At 41.8% G+C, this 18,508-nt stretch overlaps 1 protein-coding gene across 1 annotated transcript in view; it reads right to left on the reverse strand.

Moving 5' to 3' along the window:
* Window positions 1-4,468: 4,468 nt before the first annotated feature.
* Window positions 4,469-18,508, reverse strand: part of LOC129060785 (carbonic anhydrase 13-like) — a 36,340-nt gene continuing 22,300 nt past the window's right edge. Inside the window, exons 6-7 of the mRNA XM_054561063.1 lie at window positions 17,942-18,097; window positions 4,469-4,918 (exon numbers count right to left, since the gene is read on the reverse strand). Of these exons, the coding sequence (XP_054417038.1) occupies window positions 4,799-4,918; window positions 17,942-18,097 (276 nt within the window). The 3' untranslated portion in view covers window positions 4,469-4,798. The remainder of the gene's footprint in view (window positions 4,919-17,941; window positions 18,098-18,508) is intronic.

The following is an 18,508-nucleotide window of genomic DNA, read 5'->3' on the forward strand; positions in this document are numbered from 1 at the left end:
AGTCTGATATCTATAAGATAGAGCCAAGCAAGGTGGACACTGCAGGATGACAGGAAGGACAAGGCAGCCTAGCCCAGGACACCAGAACCCAAGCTGAGTGAGACAGGCATATGTGCAGTGTGAGGGTAAGAGGTGAAGTAGTAATGAGGTATTTGCTACACACAGAAGAATGAGCCAAATCAGAAACCATGTTGGGGATAATGGAAGCCAGGTTTCTCACTGTTGGAGAAGGAAATTACAAATATAGAAATGGAGAAAACTAGAATGAACACTGCAGTCTTGGATTAGAATTAGAGATATGAGTGTGAAATCATGTTTTAATATAGATAAGTGTAGACATGTAGATGTTTATTTGTGCGTATACATTCTCAACCACTGTTTATCAAGAGGGCCTCAGAGTAGCAATGTTCCAATAGCAATGAGCTCGCCCAAATCTTGGTTTCCTCAATACTATTTTCTACTAAAAGAAACCAGGGCTCCTTGGTTCTAGGGCTGGGGAAAGAAAGGCATAGAATGAGCCAGGAACATAGGATATCTGCCAGAAAGTAAGGACATAGGGACACGACAAAAGGACACACAAGTCAGCTTGAAGGTGCTCCTGCTTGGCAAATCAACAAAAAATTTGAGTATCAGAATAAATAATGATAATAACAGATTACAGCCTGTTAAATAAAACAGGTATCTCTAAATCTATGCTGGAAATAAATGAATAAATTACAGGTATAATGAGGAACAGAATATTTACATGCTCTGAAAAGAATCCCTTCCCAACAAACATTTACAAAGGACAAAATAACTTTACAACAGAGACATCTAGCAGACATCATCTGATATAGTTTGGCTATGTCCCCACCCAAACCTCATCTTGAATTGTAGCTCCCATGATTCCCACGTGTTATGGGAGAGACCCAGTGGGAGGTAATTGAATCATGAGGGCGGTTTCCCCCATAGTGTTCTCACGGTAGTGAATAAGTCTTAGGAGATCTCATGGTTTCATAAGGGGAAACCGCTTTTGCTTGATTTTCATTCTCTCTCTTGCCTGCCACCAGGTAAGATGTGCCTTTTGCCTTCTGCCATGATTGTGAGGCCTCTCCAGTTACGTGGAACTGTGAGTCCATTAAACCTTTTTTTCTTTAGAAATTACTCAGTCTCAAGTATGTCTTTATCAGCAGTGGGAAAATAGACTAATGCACCATCTTAATCAAATGGCAAAATGAACATACTCCATAAGAGCCAGATCAAAGTTGGGTGCCTGATTGGATGGATGCAAGGAGAAGTGCACAGCACCACTTTTGTGATATTCCTGCCAGCAACACTAAATCTGAATCTAATCACAAAACACTGAACAAACTCAAAATGGAAACATTCTATAAAATAGCTGACCTATAATCTTCAAAAGTGTCAAGCTCACAAAAACCAAGGAAAGACTGGGAAACAGGTCCTAACTGAAGGAAACATGCAAACTAAATGGACGAGTTATTCTTGAATGGATTGGGTGGTTAATAATAAAGCCATGCTAATCTCATGGTTGTTTCAGCTGTATTATGATTATGTAGGACAATGCCCTAGCTTGTAGGAAATACACACTAAAGTTTGTGAAATGACGAGGAATCAGACTGGCAAATTACTTTCAAACAATTCAATGGGAAAAACAGTTTTTTTGCGCTGTGTATTTTTTCTGTGAGTTTGAAATTATTTTCTAAATTAAAAGTGTAAAATGTGGCCGGGTATAGTGGCTTACACTGTCCTCCCAGCACTTTGGGAGGCTGCGGCAAGAGAGTCAATTGAGCCAGAAGTTCAAGGCCAGCCTGAGCAACATAGTGAGAGCCTTTGTCTCTACAAAAAATACAAAAATTAGCCAGGAGTAGTGGCTCACACCTGTAGTCCCAGCAACTAGGGAGGCTCAGTTGGGAGGACTGTTTGAGCCCAGAAGATCAAGGCTGCAGTGAGCAGCCTGTCACCACTGCATTCCAGCCTGGGTGACAGAGGGAGACCCTGTCTCAAAAGAAAAGTAAAAAAGAAGTGTAAAATGCAATCTCATTGTACGTAATGCGCATACACGGCCCTGATACAGTTGAAAGCTTGTCTCATTTTCTTTATTGTGGTTTAATCCAATTTAAATTAAAATATGAAATGCTTAACAATCATAAAATCAATATATGCTGTGGTAAACAAAAGAGATCTATACTAGTATTTACAACTCTTTAATTTGTTTAAAAAGGAGGTAATATAACCTTTTTAACACACATTTAAACCTTTTGCCTCTAGGAGATATATCAATTAACACACAATATTCAAGGAAATCAGTGCTGTATAGATATTTTTGGTCTATTAAGGTGCAATTTATAATACAGAACTGACAAAATACTGAAGCAGAAACCATAAGTTACAAAGTAGTTACTCTCACAGACAGTAATTAGAACCCCTGTCCTACATGCCTCTCCAGATATAGCAACTTACATTCTTCCAGAAAACAGGTTCTTTCCCTGACTAGGAAATTCACATGTCTTTCCAAACTAAACAAACACTTTTCCACTCAACCCTGGTTTTTAAAAACCATTAGAACTTTTGGGTTTACAAGTTACAACTAATTAGCATTCCTTTAAAAAGAAACTATTTTCAAAAGATAATGTATTTTACATGTTATATTAACTTACAGTGCATTTGATTTCAAGCAGAGAGATAATTACTAAAGACATCAAATAAAATTTTTTAAATATTTAATTCATTAAATAATTGCTACAGATCAATCTTCTAAAAGCCTTAAACTACACACTGAGGGGAAAAGAACATTGACCAAAGTATTAGCTTCACTCTTCAGGAGCTCACCTTATGCAACAGTGTCCATCACTGTTACACAATTTGCTGATACTCAGCTATTCTATCAACATTACAGAATAAGTTCAATTATTAAAATCTACATTCAAGCCAGGCGTGGTGGCTCATGCCTGCAATTCCAGCAATTTGAGAGGCTGAGGCAGGCAGATCACTTGAGGTCAGGAGTTTGAGACCAGCCTGGCCAACATTGCAAAATCCCATCTCTACTAAAAATACAAAAATTAGCCAAGTATGGTGGCATGTGCCTGTAATCCCAACCACTCAAGAGGCTGAGGCAGGAGAATCCTTTGAACCCGGGAGGTGGAGGTTGCAGTGAGCCACGACCATGCCACTGTACTCCAGCCTTGGTGACAGTGTAAGACTCCATCCAAAAAAAAAAAACTACATCCAGAGGAAGAGAGATGTAAGAAACAAATCATCAAAATCAAGGAAACTCAGGTAAAGTTATGTCAGGAGATGACAAAAGTGTAGCATGTGTTCAAGTCTTAAATGTGGTTATTAAGTTAATGCTTAGTGTCCCTCCGATTGTAACAGAAAGGGCAAAAGAAACACCACTCTTATCCCCCACCAAAAACAAACAAAAATAAAAGATAATAGGTTAAAATTAAGATCAAGCTCCACCTGATAAAATTAAGAGACTGAGGGACATGTATAAAAAGAAAAGTGAGTTTTGCCATGGAAATGGGTTGAAGGGTTTACGGACCCATTATATACTTATATGAGACTGAAGTAATTTTTTCCACAAATTGACAGAACAATGACCCACACAAAATTGCTTCCTGCTTTGCTGCCAAAACACCAGGCAAAAATGGGCAACATGTTCTTCATGTCTGAGGGCAGCTCTGACTGCACTGATACTATGTCATATGTTAGTTTCAAACCATGTTAATGTCATAAACTGGCAGGCATTGCATCTTGTCAATTATTAGCCAGTTCATTATTAACATTACTGAGTGAATATTATATATGGTATAATTCATTACAGTGTAAATAGCCATTTATATCCTGGGAAATTCCTCACCAAGACTATATGGAATATTGTTGATCAGTGGAGGAGACCCATTAAGTAGTTTTATCCCATTGCCCTTAACTCTTATATTGTTCATTTTATTAAAGGTATCATGCAATGAGAGATAGCAATATAATCACTGCAAAAATTATCCTTATAGGAAAACATAACCTACTTTTTATGAATTGGAATAACAAAATATTAAGCAGAATCACTTGTTACAAAAAAAGCATCACAATCCTATCATTTGAGATATAAGTTTCCACCTAACATCATTGAGAGCTGTGACTAATACAGTCTCTATGGCAAGGTAAAATTTTTAATACGTTCTAAAGTTTGCAATGTTAACTATATTTTCACACAGGTTGAAGTTGGCATATTTCATGGGTTTTAATATATGTCGAACAATGCTTACTGTGAATATCCATGAGTGCAAATAAGAAACAGATAAGTTAGCAAAGAGATCTGGGTCAGTTGGGCTTGATGGCCCATGCCTGAAATCCCAGCACTTTGAGAGGCCAAGGCAGGAGGCTTAGTTTAGGGCAGGAGCTAGAGACCAGCCTGGGCAACATAGCAAGACTGCATTTCTTAAAAAAAATAAATTAATTAAAATTAGCCAGGCATGCTGGTGCATGCCTGTGGTCCTATGTACTCTGGAGGCTGAGGTGGGAGGATCACTTGAGTCCAGGAGATGGAGGCTGCAATTAGCCAAGATTGTACCACTGCAATCCAGCCTAGGTGACAGAGTGAGACTCTATCACTAAAAAAATAAAAAAAAATTAAAGAGAGAGAGAGACAGATCTGGTTTTCTTTGTGACACTGAGGCTCATAGTAAAATGTTTCCTATAAATTAGAATTCCACAAAGGAGATGTTGGCAGATACTTTTGTGCTTTGATTTGTTTCATTGTCTCTCCACAGCCATGTTTGGGGGAGTTCACTGGTGACAATTTTTAATGGAAAGAGGCTCTCACTTTGCGGCCCTTCAGAGGCTGTGGTGGGCGGTGATTGCTCACTAGAAAAGCTGCTGCTTCACCCTCTGCTGTGCACAGGAGACTGCGAAATTTGGCCAGCTGTAGAAGAAGAAAAGAGTTAGCTTCAGCATAGAAATTCCCACCAATATTAACGAATTACCCTGCATAAAGAATTAAGATACATCTATAACCAGGAACAAAAAATACTGCAATGAAAATTTTCTGTTACATGTCATATATAATAAAACAACTCTTTTGCTAAATTCTCATCACTGTACAAATACCTACGGGTTCCAAAATTAAATGTATAAGCATTTTTAATTTAAGACCAGCCTGGCCAACAAGAGGAAACATCTAGAGTGTGGTTTATTTCTTATTTTCTTATTTTCTTATTCCTAAAGAGGAAATATTTAGAAATCAGAGAAAGTTTTTCAATGTTTTTCAATCTATAAACACACACACATACATACATTTTATGACAAAAATGAACTCAACTATATATGCTGTTTTGAAACCTAATTTTTTCACTTAGTATATATCCTAGCCATCTTTGCATGCCAATACATATCAACCTACATCACTATTTTTTGTTGCTGAAAACTTTTCTATTATAAATATGTTTTATAAATTTTTAACAATCCCTTGGTGGCTTAATATTATTTATTAAGATTTAGTACAGGTCTAAAGTGAAGTTGGAAAAATTAAAACTAATTTTATCTTCTCAAAAATATGCACCAAAATTATACTGTCAATTAATAAAAGAAAATCTTTGGTGTTTGTTTTATTTTGATGAAGACAAATTATTAGGAATGAGAACCTACATTCTCTAAATTTTGTTAACCATCTAATCTCAGAGTCAAGCAAATTCACATCCTTTAGGTTTTCATCAAATACCTGATGCCTAAAATGTTTCTTGTACAGTACTAACCAGGACAGGGGCAGAGGAGAGAGAGGTCCTTTATAAGAAATAGGCAACAGTTTATAACCATGCTCTATGGCAATAGGATCAACCATCATATATACAAGCAACCATGTTTTCCACATGTGGTATTTTGAGGGTTTTGTTTGTTTGTTTGTTTTTTGAGACAGAGTCTCGCTGTGTCACCAGGCTGGAGTGCAATGGCAGGATCTCAGCTCACTGCAACCTCCACCTCCCAGGTTCAAGCAATTCTCCTGCCTCAGCCTCCCAAGTAGCTGGGACTGACTACAGGCACGTGCCACCATGCCCAGCTAATTTTTGTATTTTTAGTAGAGATGGGGTTTCACCATGTTGGCCAGGATGCTCTCGATCTCTTGACCTCATGATCCGCCCTCCTCAGCCTCCCAAAGTGATGGGATTACAGGCGGGAGCCACCGCACCCGGCCATTTTGAGGTTTTTTTTTTTAAGTACAGATATGGGAAGGAGACAAGTGTTTACAACGTACTATTACTCATGTTTCATTAGACCAGATCATCATAGCTAAAACCACATGAGGCTGAAGAGAATCTCTGGTCAAGTCAAATAGCAGAGGCTAATAAAATCTAACCTCTGAGACCATAGGAAAGATACCTAGCCTTCTGCAGATCATGACAATCCAGGTCTGTCTGGAGTGGTCATTCCAGGTGGCTGTGCAGGAATTCTGAGTCCTGAATTAAAGCATGAGTCCACAGGCCTCATCAAGCAACCTGCCTCCACAGTGATACCGCTGAGTCTTCTGAAGATATTGGCTTTATTTTTCTCCCACAACCCTAGCTCCTGCCCCTCTGGGAGTTCAACCCCTCTGAAAGTTGATCATGGCTCCCTGTCCCAGAAGCACTTTCAGCTCACCAGTCTAGAATTGGATCTGACTTCAGCTCCTTCTCTGACCAGCCTGTGTATTTTGGTAAGAGTCCCTAGACCTGTCCTGATATCTCGCCAAACCCCTTCCCCTTATAACTGGGTCTCACAATCATTTAGCCCAGCTAGGTCGACCCTGTATTTGCCAGTCCTCATTCAGATTTGCTTCTGTTGGCTCTGGGTGTCCTCCAATACTGCCCTGGCCTTAAAATGCACATCTCTGGCTGGTTCCCACCAGTCTTGTCCCCTTATGTGGTTCCAGGCCTTATTCAGGCAGCAAAGCTGCACCTCTGTCACTAAAGCTGACTCAGAACCTACAGGTTCCCAGTAGAAATGTTCCCAGTTCAGCCTTGAGGCTGAAGCACGTATGACCTGTTTTGCTGGTTTCCTTGACTCTAATGCTGAAATTGTAATTTCATTGTGTAGCAACTCCAATAAGCTAAAATACTCTTCTATGGTTCTGTAAACAGCTTTATGCCACTCTCATGCTCAAACCTCTTTGATAGCACTCCACTGCCTGCCAAAATTGAGTAATAATAAAAATAAGTTCTGTTATGGAACATAATGGACTGGGCACTGTGTTAAGTGCTTTACATTACCTCAGTCAAAATACCCCTGTCAATAATATATAATTATCCCCTTTTACAGATGAGAAACTTGAGAGGTAGCTGAGAAGTTTCAATAAATAAGCCATCTTGACAAGCCATGCACTAACCACAGAGAAACTTGTTTTCTGTTTCCTTATTTTCCCCTATCCTTTTAATTTACTTTTTATTATGTAAATGTTCAAAAGTACACAAAGGTAGAAAAAGCAACATCATAAATCACCAGGAATCCACGACCTAGCTTCAACACACAGCCAATTTTTCCATCCGTTCTCCCACCAAAGCTCTTTTTCCATTTGCCATCCTACCCAAACTAGGCTATTTTTAAGCAAATTCCAAACATCGTCTCATTTTAGTGTAAACATTTCCAAATACATCCCTATAATACATCACAGTTCTAACATTTTTGTAGGCACCCAAAACAAATGTGTCAGCATGGCTTCCAAGCCCCTTGCCCACGCAGTTCTAACTAACCTTCCTAGATGGATCTATTACGTGCACACGCATGTCTCACTCTAAGCCAGTTTTGGGAGGGGTGGTCCCAAAGCATCTGAATGAAAATACTTTTGAGTTCATTCTTAAAAATTCAGATCCCTGGACCCTACCCCAAACTTGTGAACTGGAATTTCTAATAAGGCCCAAGGAATCACTTTTTTTTTTTTTTGAGATAGAGTCTCGCTCTGTCACCCAGGCTGGATTGCAGTGGCATAATCTCGACTCACTGCAACCTCCGCCTCCTGGGTTCAAGCGATTCTCATGCCTCAGCGTCTGGAGTAGCTGAGGTTACAGGCAGGCGACACCACGCCCAGCTAATTTTTTTTTTTTTAAGTGGAGACAGGGTTGCGCTATGTTGGCCAGACTGGTCTTGAACTCCTGGCCTCAAGTGATCCTCCCGCCTCAGCCTTTCAAACTGCTGGGTGAAAGATTCTCCCCAGGGCCTGAAAGTTTAAGGGAATGAATAACTTCTCCCTCCTCAGGCCCAGTCCCAAGGTGCAAGGCCACTTGCTCCAGCAGTGTGCATCACCAAGATAGCAGAAGCAGGAAGAGAGCTGGCTGGGAGACACATACCCTCTGAAGACTGAGAGGGAGGCTGTCCGTGTACTATGCAGCAGTCACGTCAGACTGGGACACTTCTGTTTACAGAGGACTATAAAACCTCTGCCCCATCCTCACTTGGGGCTGATGCCATTTTAGGCCTCAGCCCGTCTGCACCACGGCGCTCAATAAAACCTCGTGTTGCTCCACACCACCTCGTGTTCTGTTGGTGTGCTCTTGGGGTTCGAAGTGATACAAGAGCCTTGCATCTGGTATCAGTACCCGCCCTACTGTCCACAGCAGCCCCTCTGAGCTGCTGTGAGTGTTACTGTGTCTGGAATTGGCGGATTCTTGGTCTCACTGACTTCAAGAATGAAGCTGCGGACCCTCGCCCTGAGTGTTACAGTTCCTAAACGCAGCGTGTGATGTTTGGATGTGCTCGGAGTTTCTTCCTTCTGGTGGGTTTGTGGTCTCGCTGGCTTCAGGAGTGAAGCTACAGACCTTTGCGGTGAGTGTTACAGCTCATAAAGGCAGTGTGGACCCAAAGAGTGAGCAGCAGCAAGATTTATTGCAAAGAGCAAAAGAACAAAGCTTTCACAGTGTGGAAGGGGACCCCAGCGGGGTTGCCATTGTGGGCTCCAGCAGCCTGCTTTTATTCTCTTATCTGGCCCCACCCACATCCTGCTGATTGGTCCATTTTACAGAGAGCCGAGTGGTCTATTTTGACAGGGCACTGATTGGTGCCTTTACAATCCCTGAGCTAGACACAAAGGTTCTCCAAGTCCCCACCAGAGTAGCTAGATACAGAGTGCTGATTTGTGCATTCACAAACCGTGAGCTAGACACAGGGTGCTCATTGGTGTGTTTACAAACCTTGAGCTAGATACAGAGTGCCAATTGGTGTATTTACAATCCCTTAGCTAGACATAAATGCTCTCCAAGTCCCCACCAGACTCAGGAGCCCAGCTGGCTTCACCCAGTGGATGCTGCACCAGGGCCGCAGGTGGAGCTCCCTGCCAGTCCCAGAGCCATGAGCCAGCACTCCTCAGCCCCTGGGTGGTCGATGGGACCGGGCACCGTGGAGCAGGGGGTGGTGCTTCTCGGGGAGGCTCGGCCGCACAGGAGCCCACGGAGGTTGGGGGGAGGCTCAGGCATGGCAGGCTGCAGGTCCCGAGCCCTGCCCTGCGGGAAGGCAGCTAAGGCCTGGTGAAAAATTGAGCACAGTAGCTGCTGGCCCAGGTGCTAAGCCCCTCACTGCCCGGGGTAGGCGGGCCTGCCCACCGCTGCGGGGCCCACCGAGTCCACGCCCACCCGCAACTGGCGCTGGAACACAAGCACCGCCGGCAGCCCCAGTTGCCGCCCACGCCTCTCACTCCACACCTCCCAGCAAGCTGAGGGAGCCAGCTCCGGCCTTGGCCAGCCCAGAAAGGGGCCCCCACAGTGCAGCCACAGGCTGAAGGGCTCCTCAAGTGCCGCCAAAGTGGGAGCCCAGGCAGAGGAGGCGCGTAGAGTGAGCAGGGGCTGCGAGGACTGCCAGCACACTGTCACCTCTCATTATCAGTCTTTCCACTATGGAGGAAAAATACGACAATCCTTTACTTACTATACTTATATAGAAAAATCCTGTTATGGAATCTTAATCAAGGAATGTGTTGAATCAGGGAAAAGTTAATATAAAGTAAAAAATCTAGGAGTATCTGGCAGTCGTAATGGGACTATTTGTCCAAAAGGTAAGCAGTGGCTTTGCTTCACCACAAATGGACAATGGGGAGTAAAAACTCAAGTGCTAGAGGATACAAGGAGAGAACAGATTATAGCCAAAACAAAAGCCAACAACTCCTCTCCAAAATCACCCGTGGCATTTCCATCCCTTTATACAAAACTACAAGCAGACGTATCACTTCCCAAGGCAGGAAAAAACTTGTTTGTAGATCTAGGGGAACGCACCGTCCTTACCATGAATGTGTCCAATTGCTAGGTATGCAGGGAAGCCCGTATGAGTCAACAGTGGCCATGGTATGGGATAGACAATCCCCCTTACTTACTAGCATCCCAAAACTCCAGCCTCACTTTCACTCCTCAGGAATGCGCACAGTCCTGGACACTTCCAGTAACAGGGACGGTGTGCATATCCCGCAAGTGGAATGATAAAACTCATCATGCCATAGGTGAAAGCCCCTGTCACCAAACCCTAACAGTCAACGCCTCCACAGCAGAGGGGTGGCCAAAATTACCCCACGGAGCTTGGTCTCCTTCTAACTTAAGCTACCTCAATTATGTCTTGTCAAAAAAGGCCTGATACTGTACAAACACCACAACCCTTATGAGGCATACCCCAGCCTAAGTGCACTGTGGGACAATCCTATGAACACCAGCCTCCAATGGATTGCCTCTGACGGATTCCTTTGGATATGTGGAACCCAGGCATACTCATGGCTACCTTATCCCTAGCAAGGTACTTGCTTCCTAGGCACAATTAAACCTGGATTCTTTTTACTTTCAAAGCAGGCGGGCAACATCCTCGGAGTCCCTGTGTATAACCTAGCCAGAGAAAAACAATCCTTGGAGGTAGAAGGGAGCCAAAGATGGCAAGAGGACGAGTGGCCTCCGCAACGGATCATGGAATATTACGGTCCTGCCACTTGGGCTGAGGATGGTTCATGGGGGTTATTGCACTTCCATATATATGCTAAATAGAACAATTAGACTACCAGCTGTTCTAAAGATAATCACTAACCAAACCACCTCAGCCCTAGAAATGCTCTCGTAACAAAACAGGCTACCACTAGACTACTTACTAGCAGAAGAAGGTGGGGTCTATGGTAAGTTTAATATCTCTAATTGCTGTCTTAACATAGATGATAACGGAAAAGCGGTTCTAGAAATCGCTTCAAACATCAGAAAAGTAGCCCATGTATCAGTACAAACCTGGAAGGGATGGGACCCAACAAACCTTCTAGGAGGGTGGTTCTCTAATTTAGGAGGATTTAAAATACTGGTAGGGACAGTAATCTTCATCACTGGGTTCCTCTTGTTTCTCCCCTGTGTTATCCCACTAGCCACCAAACAATCCAGATGATGCTCCTGCTACAGCGACATGATGGATACGAACCCTTCTCTCAAGAATACCCCAAAAATTAAGTTTTTCTTTTTCCAAGGTGCTCACGCCACCCCTATGTCATGCCTGAAGTAGTTATTGAGAAAGTCATCGCTTTTCCTTTTTTCTATAACCAAATAGACAGGAATGAAAGATTCTCCCTGGGTCCTGAAAGCTGGGCAGGGGGTGAATAACTCCTCCCTCCTTTGGCTCAGTCCCAAGGCACAAGGCCACTGGTGCCAGCAGTGTGCATCAGCAAGATAGCAGAAGCAGGAAGAGAGCTGGCCGGAAGACACATACCCTCTGAAGACCGAGACGGAGGCCGTCCAGGTACTACGCAGCAGTTACATCAGACTGAGACACTTCTTGTTTACAGGAGACTATAAAACCCCTGCCTGCCCTGTCCTCACTTGGGGCTGACGCCATTTTAGACCTCAGCCCGTCTGCACCCAGGCATTCATTAAAACAGCCGGTTGCTCCACACCACCTCGTGTTGTCTGTTGGCGCGCTCTTGGGGTTTGAAACAATACAAGAGCCTTGCATCCCTGGGTGCAGATGGGCTGAGGCCTATGGCGTCAGTCCCAAGTGAGGACAGGGCAGGAGTTTTACAGTTCTCTGTAAACAGGAAGTGTCCCAGTCTGATCTGACTGCTACATAGTACCCAGACTGCCTCCCTGTAGATCTTCAGGGGGTATGTGTCTTCCCGCCAGCTCTCTTCCTGCTTCTGCTATCTTGCTGACGCACGCTGCTGGAGCAAGTGGCCTTGGGCCTTGGGACTGGGCCTGAGGAGGGAAATGTTATTCATTCCCTTAAGCTTTCAGGCCCCGGGGAGATTCTTTCAGTGGGATTACAGGAGTGAGCCACTGCGCCCAGCCTGAGAAAGAGCTGTTATCCAGACTATATAAAGAACTCTTGCACACAACCCAATGTAAAAATGGACAGATAATCTGAACAGATACTTAACAAAAGGAGATACATACATAGCCAATAAGCATATAAAAAATGTTCAAAATCATTGGTCACTAGATAAATGCAAATTAAAATCACACACATACCCACTAGAATACCTAAAGTTAGAAAAACTGACAATGCCAAATGCTTGCAGGGGTATGAAGCAACTAGAAATCTCATATGTTGTTGGTGGGAATTTAATATGACACAGCCACTTTAGAAAACAATATAGTAGTAATTTACTCAGCTGGGCACAGTGGCTCTTGCCTGTAATTCCAGCATTTTGGGGGGCCAAGGTGGGCAAATCACTTGAAGTCGGGAGTTTGAGACCAGCATGGCTAACATGATGAAATCCTGTCTCTACTAAAAATACAAAAATTAGCTGGGTGTGGTGGCGAGTGCCTGTAATCCCAGCTACTCAGGAGCCTGAGGTAGGACAATCTTTTAAACCCGGGAGGTGGTGGTTACAGTGAACCAAGATCACACCACTGCACTCCAGCCTGGGCAACAATGCGAGACTCCTTCAGAAAAAAAAAGGAAAAGAAAACAATATAATAGTACTTTACAAAATTAAACAAACATGACCTAGTAATTCCAGTCCTAGGTATTGACACAAGACATATACAAATGTGTCCACACAAAAGTGAGCAAATTACTCCTAATATGCATATATGGATTGCTATTATTCATAATGGCCAAAAATTGAAAGCAAGCCAAATGTCCATCAACTGTGAAATATATTTTTTAAAAATATAATATATCCATACCATGGAATATTACACAGTAATAAAAATTAATGAAATGGGTCAGGTACCATGGGTCACACCTGTAATCCCAGCACTTTGGGAGGCCGAGATGGGTAGATCACTTGAGGCCAGGAGTCCAAGACCAGCCCAGCCAACATGGTGAAACCCCATCTCTACTAAAAATACAAAAATTGGCCGGGCGTGGTGATGCATGCCTGCAGTTCCAGCTACTCAGGAGGCTGAGGCAGCAGAATCACTTGAACATGGGAGGCAGAGGTTGCAGTGAGCCAAGATCTCGCCACTCCACTCCAGCCTGGGCAACAGAGCCAGACTCTGTCTCAGGAAAAAAATAAAATAAAATGGGTGAATCTTAAAAAGATTATACCAGTAAAAGAACTCAAACACAAAAATCTACTGTATGACTCATTTAAATTCTAGTGACAGCACATCAGTAGTTGCCTAGGACTATGGTGAAGAAGGTAAAGGACTGCAAAAGAGCACCAGAAAATTTTTGGCTGAGATCTCTATCTTTTATTTATTTATTTTGAGATATAGTCTTGCTCTGTTACCCAGGCTGGAGTACAGCGGCACAATCTGGGCTCACTTCAACCTTGCCTCCCAGGTTCAAGCGATTCTCCTGCCTCGGCCTCCTGAGTAGCTGGGATTACAGGCACGCACCACCATGCATGGCTAATTTTTGTATTTTTAGTAGAGATGGGGTTTTACCATGTTCACCAGGCTGGTCTCGAACTCCAGACCTTAGGTGATCCACCCGCCTTGGCCTCCCAAAATGCTAGGATTAGAGCTGTGAGCCACCGCGGTGGTTGAGAACTGTATCTTGATTGTAGTAGTTGTAGCATGTCTATATACAGTTACCAAAATCAGCAACCACACACTTAAAATTCATGAGTTTCACTGCATGCAAATAATATCATAATAAACAAAAGAGGGTTGTTTTTCTTTAAAAGGAGAGTAGAAACAAAGCCAAGTATTTTGCACATTGAATTTCAGCTAAGTAACCCAATTTTGATGATTTAGGATAACCCAAAGAGACTTGGCAAGAGAAGCTGTCCCTCCAGAGAAAATGACAGACTTGTCTTCAAAAGGATCAGAAAATAGTACATTTATCACTCACTGGCATGGCAGTTAAGAATTTAGTCCTCAATGAGTGACTCGGAGAGAGAAAAATGGACTTAAATCAAGAAAAAGAAAATGATTTCCAATTTCATCCATGTCCCTACAAAGGACATGAACTCATCATTTTTTATGGCTGCATAGTATTCCATGGTGTATATGTGCCACATTTTCTTAATCCAGTCTATCATTGTTGGACATTTGGGTTGGTTCCAAGTCTTTGCTATTGTGAATAATGCCGCAATAAACATACGTGTGCATGTGTCTTTATAGCAGCATGATTTATAGTCCTTTGGGTATATACCCAGTAATGGGATGGCTGGGTCGAATGGAATTTCTAGTTCTAGATCCCTGAGGAATCGCCACACTGAATTCCACAAGGGTTGAACTAGTTTACAGTCCCACCAACAGTGTAAAAGTGTTCCTATTTCTCCACATCCTCTCCAGCACTAATCATCATTCTCAGTAAACTATCGCAAGAACAAAAAACCAAACACCGCATATTCTCACTCATAGGTGGGAATTGAACAATGAGAACACATGGACACAGGAAGGGGAACATCACACTCTGGGGACTGTTGTGGGGTGGGGGGAGGGGGGAGGGATAGCATTGGGAGATATACCTAATGCGAGATGACGAGTTGGTGGGTGCAGCGCACCAGCATGGCACATGTATACATATGTAACTAACATGCACATTGCGCACATGTACCATAAAACCTAAAGTATAATAATAATAATAATAATAATAAAAGAAAAAAAAATAGAAGTACATAAGGATACTGTGAAGAACAACATAGACTAAAGAGTCTAGCAATTAATTTCTATTTTTTATACATTTGCATTTCCATTTTATTAGGACAACTATCTATACTTTCACTTTTACAGCTACAATAAATAGCTTTAAATAAATGGAAATTTTTATCACTGAAAAAAAAAAAAAAAAAAAAAAGAAAAAGAAAATGAAAAACATCTGATTTGCCCCTTAGGTCAAACTGTGACTTGGCAAGAAATTGTGGAGAAAACCCTAGGAAAAAATCCGGAAAACACTACACTTAGTATTCATATCTCCTTAGGCATTTCTTGATTGTGACAGTATCTCAGACTTACCTTGTTTTTGATGACCTTGGCAGTTTTAACGACCTTGAGAATACTGACTATTTTATAGAATGTCCCCTGACTGGGTTTTGCCTGGTATTTTTTCATGGTTAGACTGGGACTGAATTTTTTTTCTTTTGCTTTATTCTTTAACTTTTAAAACTACCACAATATCAGATTTTAATAAATTGAATTGTTACTCAAATAACTTTCTCAATTTGGTTAAAAACTAAAATACGTGAAAGTGTTCCTACTATAGGAGATTTAAGTCAATGCTCCAAAGTGAATTAACAATCACTTCAGAGCTCTAAAACACAGCTATTATTTTATATACTGCTCTGCATAAAAGCCACATTGATAATAGTAATCCATTGAGCCTCAGATAAGACAAAGTAGTGAATCCTCAGCTAGGCACTCACAATTCCTAAACTTGCAGGTAGATATTTTTAATAAGGTTAACTTTATTATTTTTAAGGAACTAAACTATATATTTTGATATATTCTCTTCCAAATCACTGGTGGATTGAAAACAAAAAACAAAACTAAACAAAAAGTTATTTTCCAAGTGGCTTTAAGAAATAACAGCATCCTTGAGATAGAGGGAAAACATGATTCCCTTATTAACTACCTTGATGCTATAGTTTATTCATTCTTAATATTATTCAGTTCAAATTTAATAAAGAAATATAAAAGTAAACCATTTAGCATGTGACAGGGAGAAAAATGAATTTCCTTATTAAGGACTCTGAATCAGTAACAGGTCATTTTTCTCATGATACAATGATAGAAAAAATTCACAGGAGTTTTCATGTCAGTCAAGCTCTGGATTTCTATACAGACCTTTGTAAAATGTTTTAAAAATGTATGCACTAGGTTATTATTTGCCTTTAATCCTAGAGACAAGGTCAACAAGGAGAAACACCCAACAAAAGGAAGGATGTGTTCAGTGTCCCAAGGGGAAATGCTGCCTGAAATGATCTCGGTAAAGGTGGGCCAGCTCTGGTATCATTAGGAGGAAAAATAAACAGGTAGGCAGGTGGGCAAGCCCAGTACATGTGTACTTTATTAGCTGCAAAAATTACTAGACTATGTTCATGCTAAGATATTGCACCTAATTCAAAAAGAACAACAAAAACAAAACCAGTGAAGAAGCACAGCATCCAAGAACACACAGCATCCACCCATCAGATTGGCCAGCCCCATGGTTCAGCGCTCCAAGCACAGTTTCTGAACGTTAAAGACTGGATATCCTGGCTAGGTGCAGTGGCTCATGCCTGTAGTCCTAGCACTTTGGGAGGCCGAAGCAGAAGGATCATTTGAGGCCAGAAGTGGATCACTTCAAGACCAATCAGAGCAATAATGCAAGACCCTGTCTATACAAAATTTATCAAAAAAAAAAGCCAGGCATGGTGGCATGCACCTGTAGTTCAAGCTACGTGGGAGGCTGAGGCAGGAAGACGAATGGCTTGAGCCCAGGAGTTCAAGGTTGGGGTGAGGTATGGTTGCACCGACTCCACACCAGCATGGCTGACAAACTGGGTATCCTGAGTCTAGCAGACTCTTGGCCTACAGGGGAAGCTCCATAAGTTTTTAACAGAAGAATGAGTGAGTAGATGTCTACACCGAAAGAGCCTCCCCACAGCCTCTCTGCAAACGCTTAAGCATTAAGCCCCTCAGACAGCCCAACAAAAGTTTTTGTCAACAAATGCCAAAAGATCAACAATTCCTTCTCTCCCTCTCATTCCCCTCCCCTTTCTCTCTCTTTCCTCTTCTTATAATTATAGTAAGAACACTTAAATGCGATCCATCCTCTTAACAAAAAAAAATTTTTTGAGACAAAGTCTTGCTCTGGAATGCAGCAGCATGATCCTGACTCACTGCAGCATCCACCTCTTGGGTTCGAGCAATCCTCTCACCTCAACCCCTTGAGTAGCTGGGACTATAGGCACGCATCACCACACCTGGCTACTTTTTGTATTTTTCGTAGAGACAGGGTTTTACCCAGGCTGGTCTCGAACTCCAGGACTCAAGCGATCCACCCACCTCAGCCTCCCAAAGTGCTGAGATTACAGGCAGGATCCACTGTGCCCAGCCTACCCACTTAACTAGCTTTTAAGCGTACAAAACAACAACTTCTTACACTTAGCAGGCACACATTTCTTAGGGCACTGCACCAATCACTGTCCTCAAGTTTCACTTGGAAATTTGTAGAAGCAGGTGTGGGGACTAAGGTCAGAAAGAAAAATGTCACCTTCTATAAGTAGCCTCTCTCTGATTTTTTTGTTTGTATCTCAGCCTGTTTATATCCCCATTTTTTGTTTGTTATCTCAGCCTGTTTATATCCCCATATCAAACAAACAGCAACAAAACAAAAGCAAATGATTATAGTGCTCAAAATGATGCTTCACTTTCATCAGTGTTGCTATGTACATTTCTAAGAAGTGGCAAATAAATCATCTAATCACAGGTCAAATATGAAAGGGACATAGATCTCATCTAGCCCAACCACCCATCTGATGAATAAAGGGAAAACACAGACTTCAAAACACAGCAGAAATTAAGGGCAGGGTTGAAAAAAAAAAAAAAAAAGCCCAGTTTCCTCTGAGGGAATCAGTATCAACCTGGAAGAGATGATGTACCTGTTGAGAGCTGATGTTTATAGGTTGCTTTAAAACAATCCATGTGACACTCTCAAGAAGAGGTGGAACTGTAAGAGAACCAGGATATGTCCAGTAGTCCCAGGATGGTGGAAGCAGAGATAATGGGTCAAAATTTGTGAATCGAGTTTGTTTACCCTGGGGGAACATACAGAATTCCCACAAATTACAATGGGATAGCTTTACATAGACTTCAAAAAACATACATCCATGCACATCCATTATAATTCCATCAACAATATAGAATATCTGCATCTAGAATTATCTAATATCTTCCTTTAGTATCTTTAAAAAAGCATCTATCCTCATCTTAAAAATTTTAGATAAAGTAACATATAGATTTATTTAAGAAGCATAAGGTTTGTTTTAATATAAGTGGTCCCTCAAATGTGTTACAATTAAAGTCTTACTCTAATATAATACCAGAGACTAATTGTGCATAAGTATATTTATTCATGTTTATTTTAGGTAATTTAAGACCTTTACATTCAAAAGATAAATGGTAATAGGTTACTTCTGCTTTTTTTCATCAAGTATGTTGCAAACGTC

The sequence above is a fragment of the Pongo abelii genome, chromosome 7 (genome assembly GCF_028885655.2).
Source record: "Pongo abelii isolate AG06213 chromosome 7, NHGRI_mPonAbe1-v2.0_pri, whole genome shotgun sequence".
NCBI lineage: Eukaryota > Metazoa > Chordata > Mammalia > Primates > Hominidae > Pongo > Pongo abelii.